The 22793-nt window shown below is 37.0% G+C and overlaps 3 protein-coding genes across 4 annotated transcripts in view; 2 read left to right on the plus strand and 1 right to left on the minus strand.

Moving 5' to 3' along the window:
* Nucleotides 1–21005, plus strand: LOC114525873 (homeobox protein zampogna-like). Its single transcript, XM_028547334.1, has 2 exons — nt 1–724; nt 20074–21005. The coding sequence occupies exons 1-2, from the start codon at nt 400–402 to the stop codon at nt 20523–20525; spliced, it is 777 nt and encodes a 258-aa protein (XP_028403135.1). The 5' UTR covers nt 1–399; the 3' UTR covers nt 20526–21005.
* Nucleotides 2440–13860, plus strand: LOC114525870 (interferon-induced very large GTPase 1-like). Of its 2 annotated transcripts, none has more exons than XM_028547331.1 (5): nt 2440–2610; nt 6703–6740; nt 7291–7770; nt 7910–8043; nt 8213–13860. In XM_028547331.1, exons 3-5 carry the CDS (start codon nt 7304–7306, stop codon nt 11002–11004), a joined length of 3393 nt encoding a protein of 1130 aa, XP_028403132.1. In that variant the 5' UTR covers nt 2440–2610; nt 6703–6740; nt 7291–7303; the 3' UTR covers nt 11005–13860. The 2 variants fall into 2 exon arrangements, with proteins under 2 accessions (XP_028403132.1, XP_028403133.1); XM_028547332.1 differs by lacking the exon at nt 2440–2610 and adding an exon at nt 6012–6101.
* The window catches only part of LOC114525872 (protein SERAC1-like), a 34135-nt gene continuing 30466 nt past the window's right edge, over nt 19125–22793 (minus strand). The window contains exon 19 of the transcript XR_003687273.1: nt 19125–19193. The gene's annotated coding sequence lies outside the window, so the exon portion shown is untranslated. The remainder of the gene's footprint in view (nt 19194–22793) is intronic.

Below are 22793 nucleotides of genomic sequence, written 5' to 3' on the forward strand. Positions count from 1 at the left end.
CTATCAAAGCACTTGCCCTAATGATAAGTATTTATATCAGCTCCGCGCAATCTCTTATTGAATACCTGCCTCGCGATTAATTGCGAAGTGTCAGCGCGCGCGCACCAAGCTGTCATTAAGGACCCAGTGAGTGCGCTTTTGGCAGCCAATCGACACGAATCTCAATCAACGACACTCGTTAAGTGTTCACCAATGAGCGTGGCCAATAAGCGCAAAGCATGATAGCCCATTAAGCTCCTACAAAGACGCAACAATGTCAGTGCCCCAAATGACTGAGGAAATCAGACATTCACTACATCGAACCGGTGCGGTGTTCAAACGCATGTCCTTTCATCAGAACCCTGATCAAATCTTACAGCAACTTTATCAAAACAGCACCAGTCACAAACTGCTTTATCGATGATCTCGCAAAGCGCACAAGCACGTCAACAAAACCCAGGGGTTACGTCATTCTTCATTAAAGACATCCTAGCATCCAGCGAGGTACAGAAAACTTCAGAAACAACGATTTGTAAAGATCGCTTATCATCAGAGGGATTTCCTTCAAGTCCTGTGGCGGAAGGCGATCAGGACTCGACGAGATTATTCACGTTGCCTCATCCCCGCATTGGAGTCGATCAGAACAGTGTACTGCAAGAGGATAACAGAGAACGGAAAAGTATATGTGAGTCGAAATCTGAAGAGAAGCCTACGAGAGTTGGACTAGAGCAACACGTTTACACTGGTAAGTATAGAGCTTTGATTTGGTTGAATATATTCCCAAATATTTCGCAAACAAATGACGTATTCGATCTCTCAATAGCCAGAGATTTGGTAAATATACGACATAAGCATTAAACAATCATCTTTAGCATTTACTGTACGAACGTTAAATGTTCTCTTTAATCCTTTGTGTACAAGTTTGTTCTGATATAGCTTCATGAGTTCACATGCATGGAATAACATGATTGTATTCCTTTGCTGAACAATTTTTTCTTATCGTATTGAGTAATTGCGTGCTCGTTATCTTCCTGTACTTATCTCATGCGAAAGTGCATTTCTTATGAAATTTGCTTTCCATTGTCAATATGGTTGTATGGGCAAGCATAAGTCAACAGTCGATTATTTTGTTGAAGAGAAGCGTATATACAATGGGCCGTGTAAGGCTGGGAGCTTTTATTCTGGTATTTGCGGTCAGATAGCGCATTTATCAAGCCTCTTTGAAGCAGGAAAAAAGAACGACTATTTCATTTAGTATAAAAAACAGATCCACGAAGGATAAATTTGTATTGGGCTTTAATTTTGAGCTGGGAGTAAGAGTCGTTTAAGAGTGAACTAGCTTAGTGAACCCATGCAAGTAAACATAATACTGTAGCAGTTTATAAAATTATCAGACTAAGGCTCATTTGCATTAAAAGCGCATTTCGGGACGATAAACTAGTCGGGTAGTTATAATCATCAGTCGTTTGAAGGAGCGCGATATTTAGTTTTTATTGAGGCAATCGTGAAACGGTAGATCTTGACAAATAGATTTAAATGCGCATGCAATGCAGAATGCTAGTAATAAGTACCGTAGTATACGTTATGATGTAAGTCTTACATATCACAATACATGTAAGTCTTACATATCACAATAATGTTATATACCAACTTGTATTGTAGTAATCAAAAGTTTTTTTTTTCAAAATGTGTTTGTGTTTTTTTTGCTTGCATGTATTCTGCAATACCTAAAGCAAACTATACCAGCTGTCAAAGCCGGAGTTTCGAGTTCCGCGGTTATATACATTGAATGGCAAGTGGAGAGATGACAAGGATGTGGCTAAGATTGTATATTATTTATAGACCTGGAGTGAGAGGAATTCGGCGAAATATTTCTCAGAAACTGGCGATATTTATACAGGCGAACCCTCATGCTACCTATATCATCTATAGATGTCTTCAGTAGTACGATTTATGCAGATCTCGTTTATTTTAATATTAGTCTAATGTGACTGACATTCAAGCTTCTTCCAGACTCAGATTTAAAGTTATTAAAGACTTGAACAATTAAATTCAAGGAATGTGATAGGTTTAGCGTTGAGTGGCCAACTCCAGATGGAAACCATAGGGAAGTAAACGGCAACAGCGTCAGCATGCTTAAGTTATATGCTGTAACCATAGCAATTAAATCCGTTCGCAGCTGCACATAATTCATTTAAATATTGATTCAAGTATTAGTTTACCAATTTAATTAAGAAAGTTGAGATGCGCGTTCCTTTATCTGGTTTAACAGACCAACCTCAAGTCCTCGAAAGTTTTTTTCATTTCTGAAATTAAACTCCGATTGACCATAACAAAATCGATGGTCAGGGAATTCCAATTCTTTGATAATCTCAATGACAATGAGAACACAATGAGTTATATCAATATATGTGCTAGAGCAAGAAATCGGATACCACAATAACCAGAAAACTGCCACGTCATGAATACAGCTGTTCATTGGAAATCACGTGACCGTACGTCTTCTCAGAAAACAAAAACAGACGCGAAGCAGGGGCAGCTAGTTACATTCGTCGGCGAGTTACGAGTTGCCAAGGTTTTCCTCCGTTGTTCGTCTGGTATAGTTTAACGAGGGAATTCGTAGAAAAGAAGGTAAGTACCTGCTTGTGTCTACATGGCAAACTTGCTGCCTTAGTAGAACTTGCGCATTTCAATGGCTTATTTATAGTTGCTTTACGTTTCATATCGCAGACGATCACACGGAACGATTTTGTAATCGTACAATAACTTTCATTACGTCCTATCTGAGTTTCTGTTTATAAATTTGTAGCATTTGAATTACATCTTTTTAGATTATCACTCACGAATGTTTTACTACTATGCAAAACCCAGTCTCGTTAGCTATAATTTTAATATTTTACTCTGCTTATTGATAATGTGTCATTCACGAGTACTCTCCAGCCAAAAGTACTGCTAACCGATATTTTTATGATACAACACCGACATGTTACGTACATCGGACATTATGCATGCGTTCAAGCAGTATATACCGATATTCTGTAGTTGGTAGTAGGTGGTAGTACGGAATATGCGTGCGGTGTCGTTTTAATAGCGTTGATCGAGACACAAAATATATATGCATATAATACATTCGTTTAGTTTTGATCGAGTATGCGTGCAGATCCGTTAGCTTCGATAGAGTGCACAGAATAATTATATATGCGTACATTCGTTTTAGTTTTGAACGAGACGTATGCGTGCGTGCAGTTTCGTTCAGCTTTGATCTAGAAGACAGAATATGCGTACATTCGTTCAGTTTTAATCGAATACAGAGAATATGCGTGCAGTGTTGTTTAGCTTCGATCGAGTACGCTTAGAAAGCGTAGATTCATGCACAAATACTTGGGTACGCATAATAAAATGCACTATTATTACACGCACTATTGTTAACGTTCGTAAGGCGTGCTGTGTAGAAAAAAACAGACCTCGCCCGCAGTTGATGTGAAGCACACAAAAGCTGGAAGTTGAATGAGCCGCTGAACGCTAATAAGATGGCCACAAATATGTCACATGCGACCACGATTTATTTCGATTGGCCAAAATAAAGATTGGGCGCGTGGGAGAATAAATTATTACTGCCAAATGCAACTGGAAATGCCGCGAGAATTTTTAACGTTAAGAATCATACAGTAGAAAAAATAATTCATCTAGAATGACGTGGTATGTTGAAATTTAACGGCTGATATTTTCCAACTTTTTTCAGTAAATTATCAACGATTTGTATACCATTGAATTTGCTCTCAAAGTCACTGTGAATCGCTATTATTCAGTGTTCGTTTGAAAATATTACGAAATTCAGAGTCACGTTAATTAATGTTAAGAATATTCTGAAAATGATCGCTAGACACATTATTCTCGGGCAATCAGAACAATCAACAAAATTTAATGTGGATCACGTTTTCTCATCCATTTTTGTCAAGTCCACCGCTTGGCTCATCCTCAAAAAATCCTACAGTTAAAAGTAAAACGGACGGGATGAAACCTTAATTCAAGTAGAACTGTATTGTCAAAAGATTTTAGACAGAAAGAAAAAGTTAACATTGTGTTACCACAAATCTTCATAAAGGATCGACGGAGGAACACCATAATGCATCTTCTGATGTTATAAACAACGAACTTTGACACTTAAGCTGAAGTAATTGTTGATTGAATCACTGAAATTGTATCTTGGAAGTTGATTCCATGGACATCATCAGCGTGGCTGTGAGATTTGAGATGACCAAGGATTACTATATTATACATTTTGAATGATACGGCAAATATCGGTCCTTCAAAATCAAATTATTTCAATTATGCACGAAGGCAGCTTTCATTACTGGACAGTGGGACGGACATGATTACAAAAAAACTACCATATGAAATGAGAAACACTTTCTTGGGAAAACCTGGAACGCGACGGAAAAATATTAACAATACAAGCAAAGAAAATACGTCATCTTTAACCTCAAATATATGATCGAGAATACAAAAATTCCAAACCTATGAAGAATTTTCATTCAACGCATGTCCAAACGTTGCAGCACTGGCAAAAATGGGTGGCCACTTCGTCCACATTTGTTGATCGTGTGATTGAGATAAACGATGTGGAAAGTATATCATTTTCCGAATATTTTCTTTTTAAAGAGATTTCTGATTTGGAGACATTTTTCTAACAAAATCACAGAGCAATTTGATAGCAAATTTCAATGACAACTTTGATAGAAGAATAGAATTTAAATTTTCCAAGTTCTATATTCTGAAGTTTTACTGCAAAATCAAAACGAAGCGTCTTAAAGGTAAAGGAAAAATTGAAAGGAAAATGCTAAAAAAACGTGAATTTTCAACATATTGCGAAACCATTCCTGGACTGAACATATTGCGATACTATTATTGCATATTAGTATTGATTAACTTTCTTAGAAATGTCTTTTTAATATCGTTTCTTGCATCAGTATTGAACAGTTTAAGAAAATCAGTATTAATGTAACCAATGCACGAATATATATGGACTATATAATTACTCCAGCTGCACTGTCAATGATATATGTATAATCTTGTCTTGTAATTAAAGATGCTTTCAAAATGTTTGAAATTTCTTGACTCCTGACCTAAGCTATGCATTCAAACAAATCCAGGAATAGCTAGAGCTTTTTTCAACGACTTATCATTCGAGAACCATTCGCATTGCCGAACTTTGTTTTCCAATCACTTCGCGCGAACAATTTCCCCAGGTGAAAAGACATACATAACGCCTTTGTTGCTACCGTATCATTTACCGCTGATCAATGGCAACGGCACAGCTACGATTGGCGTGTTAGGCAGAGATTATCCGATTGGCGTGTTAGGCTACGATTGGCGTGTTAGGGAGAGATTATCCAAACCCAGCCCCACCTGTGAAAATTTTCTGGGGGTACACAGGGCACCCAGAACATACGACTATAGCTTTCGGAAAGAGGATAAATGATTTTCTCACAGAAGTGTCTCATGAGTCGTCACTCGTAAGATAAAATCGAACTCAGTTATCGCTATTACTCCTCCCGGGAAACTCTGGAGGTAGGTAATTATCTTAAATGAGCATAATTTATCGCTCCAGTATTGCCTTGTCATAATTTCTACATATTTATTGCTGGGAAATGAAGTAATGTTTAATTCTAAATCTACAAGCAGAATTATATGTGTGTTCTCTTCGAAATATACACCCCGAATTCATTTGTCAATAACAGTCATGTGCTATAGTAATTGAGACATAGGCGATAATTAACAAAACACAGGAAAATGCCTGAAATAACAAACACTATGAGACCTCTGCTGGAAACTGGCCTGCCATTGGCAGAGAGAACAACTTTCACTTTTAACAATGAACGAAGTCATGGATCACATATTCGCTTTTAAAATAATTCAAATCACTGTTAAACTTTAAAGTAAATAAAAACGATCCACAACAACATCATAATTCATCCTTTCGACTGAGATGTGTTCTTTTTACTGACATGATATTATGTTGGACACTTCTGGTAAAGTCTAACGAGTTCTATGAATTTCCTTCCTTGCAATAAAATATCGACTTTGACGTATAAATTGGAGTATTCGTATATGCTACAAACGTAAGTAACAGCTAACAACTGTTCAATTGTCAGATGTCTAAATGCATGACTTGGTATCTACATTTTATGTACCGTGCTGTTGCCGCTATGATGAGACTAACGCCTGCACATTTAAAAAGATTACTCGTATTCATATTGAGTGCGACGTATAAATTCTGTTATTGTTAACCAATGCATGAGAAGATCGTTTTTTAATCAATGGAAAGATTTAAAGCAAAACACTGAGAAGCAAGCTCTTTATTCGACTAGAAAGACCGCCATGGAATCGTTAAGACGGGATTTGAGATATTTCACTTAATTAGTTTGTATGAGTGTGAGTCAGCTTTTAAAATACAGGCGAATGATACAGTATGGTAGTTACGGAAATCACTAAGTATTTTGATAAAATATAAAATTAACTTTGAATATAGAACAATAGAAAAAGTAATTTCTACATTTCGACTAAACCGAAATACTAATAGTAAAGTATTACGACCTATAGTTAAGCTTCAGAAATATTTGTTACATACAAAATCGTGCAGTTTTCAAGTCATGCAGAACATTCTCTCCCCCGCATTCTAGTTGCATGCAAGTTTACAATTACCTTTTATATTTCCTGCAGATTATCGAGCTTCCTTTCCAAAGCAGAAACTTCTAAAGGTGGGTGTAATTTGTATAAAAAATGTTTGATCGAAACAAGATAGCTAGAAAGCAGTTTTATAATTCATAAGTTTATCAATTTGACATTGTTTTGGGCGGGTAACATTATTGTGCGTTGATCGGGTGAAATGAAACTCGATCGCAGGGCATGTTTTAACTGATCAGCTGTAAGGGCATTTAAATTTCTGTCATTGTAAAGAACGTAAAACATATTTTTCATGTACTGCGTTTTCTGTGACATATCAGTTTTGATTCTTGAAATAAAGCCAGTTATATGTAAACTGCTTACGTATTCTTCCGTATAAAGTCAGTAACCTACAATATAAACTATGTTAATACGTTATGTTACTGTTATGGTAACTGAACACTTGCTTGAAAAAATGTAGAATAAACGCTGTCTTGATTGCGTGTGCAAGGGCCTAATGCTTACAATATCCAAGTTGTCAATATTCCCCTGGCGACTAGGGTCCAGTCCCCTAAAATCAATATGATATGGCTGTGGTCCGGTATTAACAATTAAAGTTGATATTTTATTTATACATAAATTCAGGATAAGTTTCCTGATGGCAGAATCAGCATCTGATGTTGGAAAGGCTGCATTGCAGGAAGCAGTACATGCAACTTTTTCTGCTGGTAATGGCGGTCGTTTCAAGTTCAATATCAGCACCGACAAGACAACTAGTATCGTTGCAATAGTGGCAGGAACTGTAGTGACCTTGGGCGGAATATATGCATATTACAAGTATAAGTCACGTGAACTAGAACTGCAATACAAACAGGCTGTCAATAATGGGCTTGGCGGCGAAAACGAAGATTCAGACGTGGAGGACATTCAACCAGGATGTCTTCACGTCTTGCTGCGATGTTTTACTGACGAAAGATTTCTCCAGGTTTTAGAAGATTTTAGAACTGGAAAAACCAAAGAACGCTTAAAAAAGGAATTTTCAAATATTGGAATTGAAACTGAGGGTTTAGTGGTTGAAATTGAAAACATTGAAGAGGTAGAAGAAAGAGCAAAGGCCATTAGAAGGTAAAGTGAGAAATATCCATAAATATGTGTTCTTGAGTTGTTCAAGAACTACTTATGTTTTAACATGCAGGAAAAAGGCTATACGCGAAGATAATTTGGCAAATTTTAACTTCCTTCCAACTACGTTGCTATTCTACAGGAAAATTGAGCAGATAGACAATAAAAATCAACATGACAGCAGCGCAACTATTTTTAAATCTGGGGAAACTGAAACTTCCAAAGATTCATCAGATGTTTTCGACTCAAGAAAAACGAGCGATGATCCAGAGAAAGGTATTGTGTGAGATAAATATGCTATGCATTGAAAAGTTCTGCAATACATGTTTTCAGTTTACGTCGCATTTTGAGCGCATTTCATTTTATGCAGCAAAAATGTTTATACACTTTGTTTGCAAATTATTTATATTAAAACAAAAAATTGTGTTGTATTCTGTTTTCTTAGCAAAAGCCATAAACACTCCCGGTGGCCTTGAAAAGCATCCATACTTAGTTACGAGAAGGGGGGTTGATGAACCAGAACAATCAGAAGCAATAACAACATTAGACACCACACTTCATATAGCAACAACACGTGATAAACATCCGCAAACACCTACAACGAAGTACACTTTAAACGATGCACGAACAGTCGATAAACATACACTAACCGATAAAGAATTAACGTCCGAAGATCAAATACCTAATTACATTTTTAAAATGTTAATGATAGGTGATTACCACGTACGTGAATTTGAATTAAAACCATTACTTTTTACGACTGAAAGTAATTATGACTCAAATGAAAGTGAAGATGAAGATGAGCAAGCAGTTAATCCAATGGATGCGATACTCGGTTTATTTCATTGCTCTGACAGTTATTTACGACGCTATCTTGTCAATAAATTATCTGCGTGTCAACTCAGTGTTCCATTCCTCTTGCCAGACCCCGCAGCACCTTCGCAGAATGTCACAATTTTGCTATCGGCACTAGAAAGTGTCACCAAATTTTGGATGGAAGGAACCAGAATAAAACAAGTGTTTGCAACAGAACATCCATTTCCAGTTGTTTCTTTCATCCGTATCGGCAAACCAACCATGTCAAAATCATCCTTGATTAACGAAGTTATGAGTGACGGAGGCTATTACCATGAATTCTTCTTCCACAAAGAGATGAGAGGTGGCCACTTTAAGAGGAAAGTTGTCGATGGATTGGTTGAGCTGAGCTGGTTTCTTCCTGGAGGAAGTGAAAAACAAACTTTACAAAATGCAATTTGTTTTGCGAATCTTCGGGGAGACGCGAGATATTTTAAAAAGCAGCTTGATGTACTCTCAGCAATATCGTCCATATTATTTATCTTATTGCCTTCTGAATATGGAGAAAAAAAAGACGAAACCATTCCAAAGAAAATTTTAGAAGAAGCAATACTTTCCATCAATCGTTGTAGTGGAAAAGCCATCCTCGTTTTTAACGAAAAGATACAACAAGCACATGTAAAGGAGTATTTCGAAGATTCAAAAAGTGGAAATGAAACGTTGTCTTTCATAACGAGAGCTAAATGGTTAAACGATTGTCAATTTCTTCGCAGTGTACGAGATTATATTCAGAAAAATGTAAATAGAAAGGAAGCATCGCCTCTTGTGGAGCTTGTGTATCGTCTAAGTGAAAACGATGCTCGAGTAAATGTAATTCATTCAGCTGATACAAAGGAATACAATACTTCTGGAAGAGAAGATGATATCTACCTCGAAAAGACTCTTGTGAAAGAACTTCCTCGCCTTGATGCCCCACCTGGAAAAGCCGATACTCATTTACAGGAGAGTCGTTCCAGTGAAAATGTTATTTACCTTGACGGTGTTTCACATCATTTACGTCTGGTGTTTGAAACCAATTTTGGCAGCTGGTTAAATCTGGAAATAGGAAATCCAAAAAACCTTCTGAAATTGCAAAATCACATTCCAGTATTGGCGGAGTTGGAACGTGAAAGATACTGTCCAAAATTTCTAAGCAGCAAATCCAAAAGTGGAAACATCAGAGAAGATATGGATAAAATTTATGAAGATATTGCAAAGGAAAAGATAGCCCAAAAGGAAACCCTCGAGAAACTTGATAAAAGAATTCTTAATAGCCTGAATAGTCTTGCAACGATGAATGAAATTGAGCGAAATTACACTGTGAATAGTTTGAAACATTGTTTGGATAAAATGTCTCTGCAGATGATGACCAAATTGCGAGAAGACTATGAAGAAAAGACGCACCAAAAATCCAGTTCGTTCGCTGAATGCTCGTTTGGTTTAGAACACATCATCAGAGAACTTGCTCAGCTTTACCAGATTCAAGAAAGCGAATACGACTATGCAGGTGCTGCAGCAGACATGTTGCTTTCAGGACAACCTCTTGAGATACTGGATGGTGATTCCTTTTACATTCCACTGGAGTGGTTTAAAGCTGTGTTTACTAAACTAGAGCAGAAAACAAAAAACGCCAAAATATTTGTAATTTCTGTTTTAGGAAGGCAAAGTTTAGGTAAGTCGACAATGTTAAACACTATGTTTGGTTTAGAACTTCCAGTCAGTGCTGGGAGGTGTACTCGCGGAGCTTTTGCTAGTCTTCTTCCTGTCAGTGATTCAATTAAGTCGGGTTCAGGGTTTGATTATGTTTTGGTCATCGATACTGAAGGTCTTAAAGGATCCGCAGATCCTCAGTTACGAGAACACGACAACCAGTTAGCTACTTTTGCCACTGGTGTTTCCGATGTCATGATTGTCATTAATTTTGGTGAAAATTACAACGAAATGAAGAGATTTTTAGAAATAGCCGTCCATGCATTCTTGAAGATGAATCTTGTTGAAGAGAGAAAGATGTCTTGCAAAATTGTCGATCAAAATGTTACCGATCCAGATGAAAAAGATAAACATGCCTCCAGATTCAACCTCAAAAAAGATCTCGACCAAATGACGAGGCTTGCTGCTTTGCAGGAGAATTGTGAACAAGAATATCGTACATTCGATGATATCATTTCGTTTGATGTAGAGAAAGACGTGTTCTGTATACCAAGTCTTTGGATGGGAAATCCACTAATGGCCCCAGTCAACCCTAAATATGGAAGAGCGGTTCAAAAGATGAAGGAAAACGTCATTGCATCGATGTATTCGAAAGATATTTCTGAAAAAAATTCTTTTTCCCAGTTCCGAAATAAAGTGTACAACCTCTGGGAAGCCATGTTGAAGTGCCCATTGCGGATTTCAAATACATAAAAGGTTTAAGGTATTTTAAAAAACTTTGCAATACATTTTGTCATATGAAAACTTTTGTCTTGATGGATTTATTAGCCTTAAAAGTTACCGGACATGACGTAAAATCAGGAATGAAAATCAGTTTTCTTCTGTTTCAGTTGCACGAAATTTCCAATTTGACGTCATGTCCAGTAACTTTAAAGGCTAATCCATCAAACATTTGATATATTCAAAATCTGCAACCATGATATAGACACTTGAATAGTTTGAAACAATAGTTTGAAACATTTTGGGTCAGAGTCAGAGCTTTTGGGTCACTGGACCGGAAATATTTCAATAAATCCGTGAACTTGATGTTCATAGGAATGAACGAACTACCAACGAATATTGAAGTAGATTTAATGAGATGCTCATCGCGAGAGGAACTAAATATGAGAATGAAAGAAGAAAGTGAATGAATTTTTGAAACGGACGAGTACAAGGCAATTCTTGAACAATGGAGAGGAAACACAATAAAATACAATTGAAGCGCAAAAATAAATTAAAGTGCTCGAGGTTTGGAAAAATTTTGAATCAATTACGAAGATTACGAAGAAATCATTACGAACGGCGCATTAGAGGTGACCTTGAAAGAAACCTGTGGCCACAGTTGGAACAGTATTTTTTAAATGTTTACGAAAGCATTCCTAAGGTAATATTGGCTGCTATATCGTTCGTTCAAACACTTGGAATTTCTATTGAATCAGCGCTAAACAGCACCATGGGGCAAGTAGTAGTGAGCGAATGTTGAAGGAAGGCAGGTTCCAAAGTCAATTTCATGCGCGTGTCCTCATTCAACTTGCGGAGGAATGTAAGTTTCAAGCCTACAAACCTTACCTAAGAAATCAAGATATGTTTCTAAGGATAAAGCTAATGGAATCAATTGAAAACGACTGTTTATATAGAACAAGGAGCACCTCGCTTTTCGAAAGCGAAGTCAAAAGGATATGCGACGAAGTTTTTATTGCTATTTTAATTGCCAACAGTAAAACACGAAAACTGACCTTTTGGATTTAGTGATTTCTAGAAGAGTGTGAAACACTGGTTGAAAAAATCTTTCGTATTAGAAAACTAACGAAAGAGCATAAAATATAGTAATAAATGTTGACTACAAATTCTAAACATCATATTCTGGATTTACCTACATGCACAAATATCCTATCAAATATCCTAATCAACGACTTAATTTATACACAGCGTTCTGATAATGTGCGATTATTATCAATCATTTCATGTAGTATAATTACAACCTTAATTTACGCAACATTTTGACAACATTCTAATATCACTATAATCACATGCATATCACATACGCACAACGCACTAAGTTGAACAGACACTTCAACATTACCACATATCAAGACTTTGGTCAGATCAACCAACCTTATCTTTTCTCGAAGTTGGTTCCGGCACAGAGCAATTGTGAACAAGTGATTCTGGTGAAGAGCAAACGGCGAGAAAGAAAAATCTGTAGATTTTTTACTAAGAAATTCTAATATATAGTCACTTAGGCATTTTTAGTCGAACTTCAGAGATTTAAATTACTAATTCTAGCTATAGTCATGATTGAATGAACTCAAGTGCAACTAAAACATTTACAACCGAGAGCTATTAATCCGCATGTAAGAGAATAAAACATCCGGTGTGACGCGGTGTGTTGAAAATCGTCAGTTTAGATTTTAAAATCAGCTATTAATCAGCCATTTTCAATTCGCCATCATATTAGTTACTTCATCTAACTATTTCTCAGAATGAAAAAATCTAATTTCATCAAATTTCAAATATTTCTTACCAAAAAACTGTCGAGAAATGAATTATATTACTTCGTATGTGTCACACATGAGATCCAGTGGTACCTTGCACCGTTGGTACCTTAGAAATGAAAATATTCCGAGAGACATTTTGCAGATCGTTTGTCCAATCAGAAGAATAACGAGTGTGGAACCAGGCTATAAAAACCATCCTTCGTCGTCCGTTGAGTGATCTTAACTGAGCTAAATCGACAAAAGATCTTGACGGTCCATGCTAGCTCGAAAATAACAAACAAAACTCCAACTCAACTTCGACTATGTAGTGTTTTAACAAGGAGAATTGCGTGACGACGTTCCATGATGAAGCATCGAAGTAAAGTGATGCATGATTACATTTTTCTAAAGCTATAAACGAACATTGACACTTGGTTATCGAGGACTGAAATTCTATTTTGGAGTGCGTTATTCGTGAAGATCGACAATGTAACTGCGAGATTGAGATTAAGAAAAGAATCGGAAGAAAATATGAATGAGGCAAAAATATTGTACATGTGATGATGACATTACCAAAGACAAATAAGATTTATCCCAAACGACAGAATGTTGATTTAAATTAACTTGTAATGCCTTCAGTGGAAATTGACACCTTGGAACATCATCATAGAAACCAAATCGTAAATTTGGAAGAAAGAAAGAAAGAATCATGCGATCAAAGAAGGTGAAGAAAAAGTCGACCATGTTGTACAATATGATGTGAATGATACAAACGAGGATTATAAATTTGTGAATTGTGAACCTTTGAAGAATGTTGATTCCGCTGTCAAAAAGGTGTCAAATTATGTGACCCAAGACTTGGCCCATAATTGTTGATGATCTGACTGGATGAATGACTACGGGAAAATGTCATTCTCAAAATATCTTCATTTCACAATTTTTTTATGAAGCATATGAAAACACTCGTTTGAAAGCGAAAAATAACGATTCATTTTTTACATATCCTGATTGAATTGTTCGGCAGCTTGAGCTGAAAACTTTTATTCGTTCAAAAGTAAAAATCTTCGAACAAAATTATGTCCAATAACCTTTGACTTCGTTGATAACAAACTATTAAAATAATGTGATGGCAAATTAAATAATCATTGACCAAAAAAACATGAAATTCAATCCGAGTTGTGTTTTTCAGTTTTGAAAAAAAGATTGACAGGAATCACAGAACTTAAAAAAGAGAAATGTTTCAACATATCGCAGACACCGTTACTTCCATAAACTATTATAATTTGAATACATTTATGCTCATCTTGTTATAGAAAAACGTTTTTTACCTTTTTTGCACGAGTAAAAATTAATGATGTAACCAATGTAAGAGGTCAGCTTATATATAATTATAATACTTTTATTGCATTTTTAATGTCATATTGAGTGATCTTGTATTGTCATTAAATTTTTCAAAATGTTAATAGTTTCAAAATGTTTTGAGTGAGCATGAAAGGGCCCTTCAGTCCAAACATTAACGTTCTTCGTTTAATAATCTTCGCTATGATAATCTCGCTGACCTCAGGAGCAATGAACTGACACCCTTTCAAACGCTTTAGACAATTCTTTTGACAGCTTAGAACCTAGAAGGGGCGACAGGTGTCTCCATGGTCTATACTGCCATTTTGCCAGTAAGTCCTGTTCATACCTGATTAATCGGAAAAAATCTAATTGTGAATAAGCGATTTGTTTTAGCTTCCCAAAATTCGCGTCCATTTCGGCCAGGCATTTATCGTTCATCATATATGTGAAGAAGCATTTAAAAATGATTTCTAAATCACTCCAAACGCCGTTAGTAATGAGTTATATTGCATGTACATGGTATATTTTGACTTCGCTGACTCTATACGGTCGTTTATCGCTACCACTGGGTTTCATTTTAATAAAAACATGCATTGAAATAGCTGAGCTCTCAGTTCTGAGCTTCAGACAGCGGTATATCTTCAATATATTTATGCTACTATCTGCGTCGCTAAACGAACTTCTCCCCAACAATCTCAAAAGCATGCAAGGTCTCTCCTTTAATCAATACAAGCGTCATGTAATCTTCAGCATTCGTTGTGCCTTCAGCTGGCAACAAAAACATCATTAGATATGTAAACAAAGTGAGCATCCGGCAATGATACTCTATCAAAGCACTTGCCCTAATGATAAGTATTTATATCAGCTCCGCGCAATCTCTTATTGAATACCTGCCTCGCGATTAATTGCGAAGTGTCAGCGCGCGCGCACCAAGCTGTCATTAAGGACCCAGTGAGTGCGCTTTTGGCAGCCAATCGACACGAATCTCAATCAACGACACTCGTTAAGTGTTCACCAATGAGCCTAGCCAATAAGCGCCAAGCATGATAGCCCATTAAGCTCCTACAAAGACGCAACAATGTCAGTGCCCCAAATGACTGAGGAAATCAGACATTCACTACATCGAACCGGTGCGGTGTTCAACAGTTCAAACGCATGTCCTTTCATCAGAACCCTGATCAAATCTTACAGCAACTTTATCAAAATAGCGCCAGTCACAAACTGCTTCATCGATGATCTCGCAAAGCGCACAAGCACGTCAACAAAACCAAGGGGTTACGTCATTCTTCATTAAAGACATCCTAGCATCCAGCGAAGTTCAGAAAACTTCAGAAACAACGATTTGTAAAGATCGCTTATCATCGGAAGGATTTCCTTCAAGTCCCGTGGCGGAAGCGATCAGGACTCGACGAGATTGTTCACGTTGCCTCATTCCCGCATTGGACTCGATCAGAGCAGCGTACTGCAAGAGGATAACAGAGAACGGAAAAGTATATGCGAGTCGAAATCTGAAGAGAAGCCTACGAGAGTTGGACTAGAGCGACACGTTCACACTGGTAAGTATAGAGCTTTGATTTTGTGGAATATATTCCCAAATATTTCGCAAACAAATGACGTATTCGACTTCTCAATAACCAGAGATTTGGTAAATATACGACATAAGCATTAAACAATCATCTTTAGCATTACTGTACGAACGTTGAATGCTCACTTTAATCCTTTGTGTACAAGTTTGTTTTGATATAGCTTAATTCATGAGTTCACATGCATGGAATAACATGATTGTATTCCTTTGCTGAACAATTTTTTCTTATCGTATTGAGTAATTGCGTGCTCGTTATCTTCCTATACTTATCTCATGCGAAAGTGCATTTCTTATGAAATTTGCTTTCCATTGTCAATATGGTTGTATGGGCAAGCATAAGTCGACAGTCGATTATCTAATGATTAGTAAATATATACACTTTGTTGAAGAGAAGCGTATATACAATGGGCCGTATAAGGCTGGGAGCTTTTATTCTGGTATTTGCGGTCAGATAGGGCATTTATCAAGCCTCTTTGAAGCAGGAAAAAAGAACGACTATTTCATTTAGTATAAGAAACAGATCTACGAAGGATAAATTTGCATGTATTGGGCTTTAATTTTCAACCGGGAGTAAGATTCGTTTAAGAGTGAACTAGCTTAGTGATCTCATGCAAGTAAACATAAAATATCGCAGCAGTTTATAATATTATCAGACTATAAGGCTCATTTGCATTAAAAGCGCATATCGGGATGATAAACTAGTGATGTGGTTGTAATCATCAGTCGTTTGAAGGAGCGCGATATTTAGTTTTCATTGAAGCAATCATGAAACGGTAGATCTTGACAAATAGATTTAAATGCGCATGCAATGCAGAATGCTAGTAATAAGTACCGTAGTATACGTTATGATGTAATTCTTACATATCACAATATATCCTTGAATTAGTTATATAAGAGAAACATCTAGATCTCATATAATATTTCACATTAAGTACCCGGATTTATATTACAGTTTAGAAGTTTCTTTCGTGCATGAAAGACCTAACATTGTGTACTGTATTGTACAAGATACAGCCTGGACACGCTTTCTGTATACAATTGTATTGTATCTAAGTTAAATGACAATTTTGCCTTAAAACTGCGAGCTCTTTTGGACTTCTGGCAATATATGTTTATTGCTTCACCCATACAAACCAAAGAATTTACTTTACTGCTTTTACATCGTAGGAGATACAAGTCTGTAGTTCAAATGATAAACCAAACATTTGAGAGCAAGTCTAACTGAGTGATTGCGCATCGCAACACATCATACAGAAATATACATTTCAGTGTTTCCACGAATACCATAGTCAGTTTAATATATATAGCACTCAATCCATATAACCAAGCGAATTCAAGTTTATTTCTTTGCTGAAATAGCTTTGTAATCAAGTTATAACACTAACTAGTCACAACATTATGGCTCAAAAGAGTTATAAAACGAATTGAAAATATGATATTCTGCAAATGATTCTGTAAACCAGAACTTAGCGCGTCAGTATACACCAGCTTCTTAACAGATAACTCTGTAAGTCTTACATTGTAAGGATCTAAATCTCTAAATTCTGATAAAAAGAAGGAAATAGATAGGAATCATGCCAGCAAAAGTAATAAGTATGATCTCTTAATGAAAACATGTATTTCCATTCGCTCTTTATCGTTGTGGCTATATGATTTAGACTTTTAAAGTATAAAGAAGCCTATACTTTGTGTGTTTGCCTGCGCATGTTACATACACCTTGAGTTCGATAAACGAGAAGTTAAATATAGCTCGACTTCGATTAATATAACACTTAGAAATTTGATTTCCTAATGTTAAACTGCCGTTGTTTGTGCTGTGAACAGTTTTGACACTTCCTGCGACTGAATGGCCTACTTCCTTCATATAAACACTGCTTCTCTTTCACTGAGATATCAAGAATAATATCGCACAGTGATCTACTTTTTGTCGGTCCTGTTATCTTCAACTGAGATCCGGAATATCTGAATAGCTTTCCAGTATAGTAATGCATGTATTTATCGGATGTATATATTTATTAAAATTTGGTCGCATTAAAAGGATATTCTGCTATTAATGAAAGCCGCGATAAGAATACTTAGGCGAACAGAATTCTCGTTCAATTCGACAACCATTTAAGAAAACATGATATCGGTAAAGATATATAGGCAAGTGCACTACCTGTCTTGTTCGCTTCAAGTTTATTTGCCTTGGAAAAACAGCCTTTGGGGTGTAAGTAATGATAGCATATTTATCTCGTCATGAAGTATGTGTCACTTACATTATACCAAGCTTATCCTAACACAAATTGTGCATTTCATTAAACAGTTACGAACAGATACGATATGCCTTTGATTTCATCTCGTATGAGGAACTTTCTTGGACAAACAAGCGTTATTTCGACACGAATTTTCAGGCATATAGTTTTGTTTTCACACAGCCGCCATGTTGCTTGAGGAGATTTCCCCCTAAGCTAGTCTAACAATTGTCATTCAAACATGAACCCTGCGCAAAACGCTGTATTGATGATGTATAGAAACGTTTTGACGGTCTCAAGGAAACCAGAATTAAGATTAAATCGGAATTATCTTATAGAGTTATATCCACAAGATTTGCAGCGCAATCATTGCTAACCGGCTTTTAAAGCCTAACTCCACTTTAGAAGATTATATAGAAAATGCCACTTTTCAACAATTTGGATTAACGCAGTGGGCTCCAGCAGGTTCTCTGATCGATGTACTTAGGTTGATCAGAGCAAACACGCCCTTATAAGACCCTCTAAGATTAAGGAGAACCTCCATCGTGAAAAACGAAGATAAGAAATTTGATTCGATTTGGTAAGCTTAAATCATTTCATATCGCTGTATATATCGAAGCATAAGCTCAGCTATTTGCGCAAACTGATTCGAATCAAATCACTTCTAAAGCAGCAATATAGTTTTTTGCTGCCGAAGCAAAATATTTGAACGAAATTTCCGTTCCCTGAATTCCACAAGAAAAGCTTTCAGCTCATCTCATATATGATTTTGCAGAATGTCAAAGCTTGCGCAACATTCATTCGACTAATTTTGACAAGCAAATTGGTTCTGATTTAACCAAAAGCCAATCAATACAGTCATTATTCAGCCCTTTATGAGTATCCTCGCATGGCTGTTTGTCACTCACAGAAACAACCTTAAACTCGGCCTGACCGAGTTTCTTCTGTGTGGAAGTGACTAGATCCTAGTCAAGAGCTCCCACACAGATATTCCCCAGTTTGATCAAGCCCTGAGGATAATTATTTTTTACGTGAAAACCTGCTTCGAGTGACATTTAAGCGAGAATTCTTGAGATTTCCTTGCTCGGCAAAGCTTAAATATGATCACCTTTAAATTATCTCTAAGATATTATCACCGCGGGTATTGTTAATGTTGGAATTGTTTGCTAACTGATCGTTGAAATAACATACCTGACACGAAGCAGGTGTTTCGGATGACAGGTCAGATAACATGCGAAGTTTGACACTGGTTTTCTTGATTCCAATCTATATAGAAGACCATGCACATAAAAAGCCATGAAGAAAATGAGTACGTTTTTTTAAAAGAACACACTACGATAAGTTATTTTTCTGAATAAGGGAACTGCAGTATATGTTATTGCAAGATAAACTCATTGTACGAAAGTGACCACTAAAATCTGCCAGTAACGTGGCGAGTTCTCGGTAGAATTACCAACCCGAATTAATCGATTTTTAAACCACATTGAGAGGGCTAGAAAAATTTAATTTCAGGAATTCAACCGATGTATCTATTATATAAGTCTGCAGAATAGTGCGTTCGCTAAAGTTAAACCTGCAAGCTCGTGAAAGGCAGATATTTTCACTGAAAGTCTCGCCTATTTAGAAAAGGTTTACTAGAATTTGAAAATAAGCAAAAGCATTGCACCGGCATCGCAAAAGCGTAGGTTCGATTCCTGTTGGAGGACCTATAGTTGATTCATTTTTCCATCAACTGCTCCTGGCTTGAATTTGAAGTGTGTATAATTCCACTCGAAATTAAGACCCTTTAAAACCGCTAGAATTTACGAAAATTTTAAAATAAGGTTGATAATCGTTGCAGATGCTTCTAGAAAGTGGACAGACTTGCGTATAAATAATTATGGTTTGGTAATGCGAGCGGTTAGTGCTATAGCCCTTGTAGATCATTTAAATAACCCTCAAAATTCGCTTGAATATTGGTTGAAATATTGATGAATTAATTGGCTATAAGTTTGGTAAAATCAAGATTGCACATTGCACTAACATGGCGCTGCAAATATCCCACCTGTTTCGTGAAGATTATAACCCCATTTGTCAAAACAGAAATCGTTTTTGATGAGAAGATAACGAAAGAAAAACACATCTATCATAAATATTCCTGTTACAGGTATTTCAAGCCATCGCGACAAAACAGAGCCAGCGAAAAACGTCAACAACCCGAGTTCACCGGCGAGACCGAAATTGCGCAAGAAAAGATCCCGCGCCGCGTTTTCTCACGGGCAGGTTTTCGAGTTGGAGCGACGGTTTAGCCAACAGAAGTACCTCTCTGGGCCTGAGCGTGCTGGTCTGGCGGCCATGTTGAAACTCACCGAGAATCAAGTGAAAATTTGGTTTCAGAATCGAAGGTACAAAACAAAACGCCGTCAGCTGGTCGCCGCGGTGAGCTGTCCACCGATCACAGCTAAGACGGTCGCCGTGAAGGTGCTGTACCACGATGAAGGAAAGAGACGAGATGCGTTTAGTTTTCATCGCCTGGCTAGCACACATCACATGCAAACTGAAATTCCTACGACCTCATGTAGCATGATCAACTGCCCGTGTACATCAATGCATTGTTAGCAGGGTGGGATTTGTCTGCAGTGAAGAAGAGTTCTCGCAAAGCCAGGACAGGAAGAGATGAGATGGTTCCATTTTGTTCAGTTTAAAAAACGAACGGTCTTCACTCTTCATTCCGCGGGTTACTAGTGTTAAGTGAAAGTCATATTCCATATCAATCAGGCTCTGCTTGTCCTCACAAACCTGGTTCTAAAGTTCACGATCTAGGATCAACATCGATTATGTAGGATTTTCACATGTAGATTTCGAGGTCCCCGCCTTTTAAACTATCGCAAGATAAGATGATATTTGACAACATTAAAACTCTCATGAGATTTATATTCATTCCATTTTGTGGCTGTCCATGCGAGCCCGGTTACCGAGATTTCACAAAGCTTAAAATGGACTTTGAGGTATTGAAATGAGTAAATAACACGACTCTGACAGTCGTGTGATCATCCTAACAATAGCATGTGATGTTTTGTTTCAAAAAGACTCTTTCCAATACCTCAAAGTCCATCTTACGCTTCGTTAAATCTCGGTAACTGGGCCGCAGGCCTGACAAGTCAAGATGAATACTTGTACTGTACACAATAGTAGTGTGTTTCTTGTCTAACACACAATTCAACTTTTAGATCGTAATTCTTTGTAATAATATCTACAAAAACCAAATAAAATCATACTGGAAGTGACGCCTTACGATTAATTACGAGGTGCAACGAATTAAGACGCGTTAGAGCTAGCTTTTACCAGGCTGTACTGAAATCAATGTGAACCTGTGTGTTTAGGTTGAGCGCTTAGAGAGAGGAATTTCTTTGTAGTTGAACTGTACAGTGTTGAATTTCATTGTTATGCCCTGGTTCGCGCTATAATGTATCAATATAAGTGGAGCAGTATCGGTTGTATCGTATTTGACATCATCATATCAAAATCTAGAACTCGTGCACAATTCCTTGAGGAGCACTTATCCTAAGTGCTATTGATCTTATAAAGTTTATAATCTAGTGGATGCAATCCATCCGGTGTGCTTTTTTTATTATCGTCAATATCAATTTGGCTATTTTGCTTCCGAAGGTAAACAAAGAAACGAAATACCTTTGCTAGCACTTAAGACACAAGATATCAAAACATTCTTCAGTGATCCAGGGATGTGATATCAAAAAAACGAGTGGACTGAAGCTGTTTTGTCTACGCAGCTGTTTTTAAGTGCCCATGCGCAAACGATTAAGCGAATAAAAACCAACCGCAAAGTATGCTAATTCTTAGTTTCTCGACTGAGTAGCTTGCCAATTCTACCCGTGAGTCTAACTAGCAATCAAAGTTGAAAACTGATTGAGTGAAGTCTAAAGATTTATGATATGATGATCCATTTAGATAAGTTAAACCGACATGAGCGCGCTATTCACAACACTGACACACCTTGGTTAATGCTCTCAAATGTTTGCCGAAAGCGGGTGATTACGTTATACGTTTTACCAGCGGAAGCGTTCCTATTCACTACTTGGTGTTATACATAAACGTAATGGTGTTTTGAATTCCTGCAATTGAATACCCGGTGTTTCAGGTAAGGATTGTTTACGGGGCCCTCGCAAACTACGCGTTGCTCTGAGGGGTGCTGGGGGGAGTTTCGAGAAGAGTGTCACAGAAAACGAGGGTGTGTCGCGCAGCACAAGGTGAGAATCGATTGATAACAAAGTTGAACGATTATTGTCGTTCTTATGTGCGAAAAAGCCTAACAAGACCCATTGACCTCACAAAGAATGACACTGACCACGAAGTATCCACAACATATCATTCAAGGAATTCTTTATTTAGCCTCGTTCAAAACAATCGTGAAGTTTTTCCGCCAAACAAGCAGTACATTTCCTCCAGGGCCGCTGGCAAATTGTGTTTGAATGTTTTGCTGAAATCACGTTAAGGAATGACAGGCTATGTTTGTTTTGACTCGTAGTCGAGTTTTTTTTAACACTTTCTATAAATATTGACATTCTTTAGCAAACGTGTTTCGATTTAATCCTATCCTGTTCCTAAATATTCTGCCATTTTTAGTTGGGCTAACCAGACAATCCAGGGCGTAGCTTAAAGACGTGGGCTGATTGAGGAAGGAGGATCTAGGATTTTTTCGACTGAATGATTTTTTCAACAGACAGCTGCATGATCAATATGAACATAAATTTCTGTCCCAAATCCTTGTGAACCAAATAATCATACAATTCTACGGAAGGAATAAGGAAGGATAACTTTAGGGCAACGAGACGAGAGGCCATTATCATTGACGATATGTTAGAAAAC

The sequence above is a fragment of the Dendronephthya gigantea genome, unplaced genomic scaffold (genome assembly GCF_004324835.1).
Source record: "Dendronephthya gigantea isolate DGI-Jeju-01 unplaced genomic scaffold, DenGig_1.0 000036F, whole genome shotgun sequence".
NCBI lineage: Eukaryota > Metazoa > Cnidaria > Anthozoa > Malacalcyonacea > Nephtheidae > Dendronephthya > Dendronephthya gigantea.

Bases quoted from the DNA above. Each gene is read 5' to 3' on its own strand.
- LOC114525873 (XM_028547334.1), top strand. From the start codon at position 400: ATGATCTCGCAAAGCGCACAAGCACGTCAACAAAACCCAGGGGTTACG. The intron at 725-20,073 runs GTAAGTATAGAG...TTCCTGTTACAG, and splicing joins AGAGCAACACGTTTACACTG to GTATTTCAAGCCATCGCGAC.
- LOC114525870 (XM_028547331.1), top strand. From the start codon at position 7,304: ATGGCAGAATCAGCATCTGATGTTGGAAAGGCTGCATTGCAGGAAGCA. The intron at 7,771-7,909 runs GTAAAGTGAGAA...GCTATTCTACAG, and splicing joins AGAGCAAAGGCCATTAGAAG to GAAAATTGAGCAGATAGACA. The intron at 8,044-8,212 runs GTATTGTGTGAG...CTGTTTTCTTAG, and splicing joins GAGCGATGATCCAGAGAAAG to CAAAAGCCATAAACACTCCC.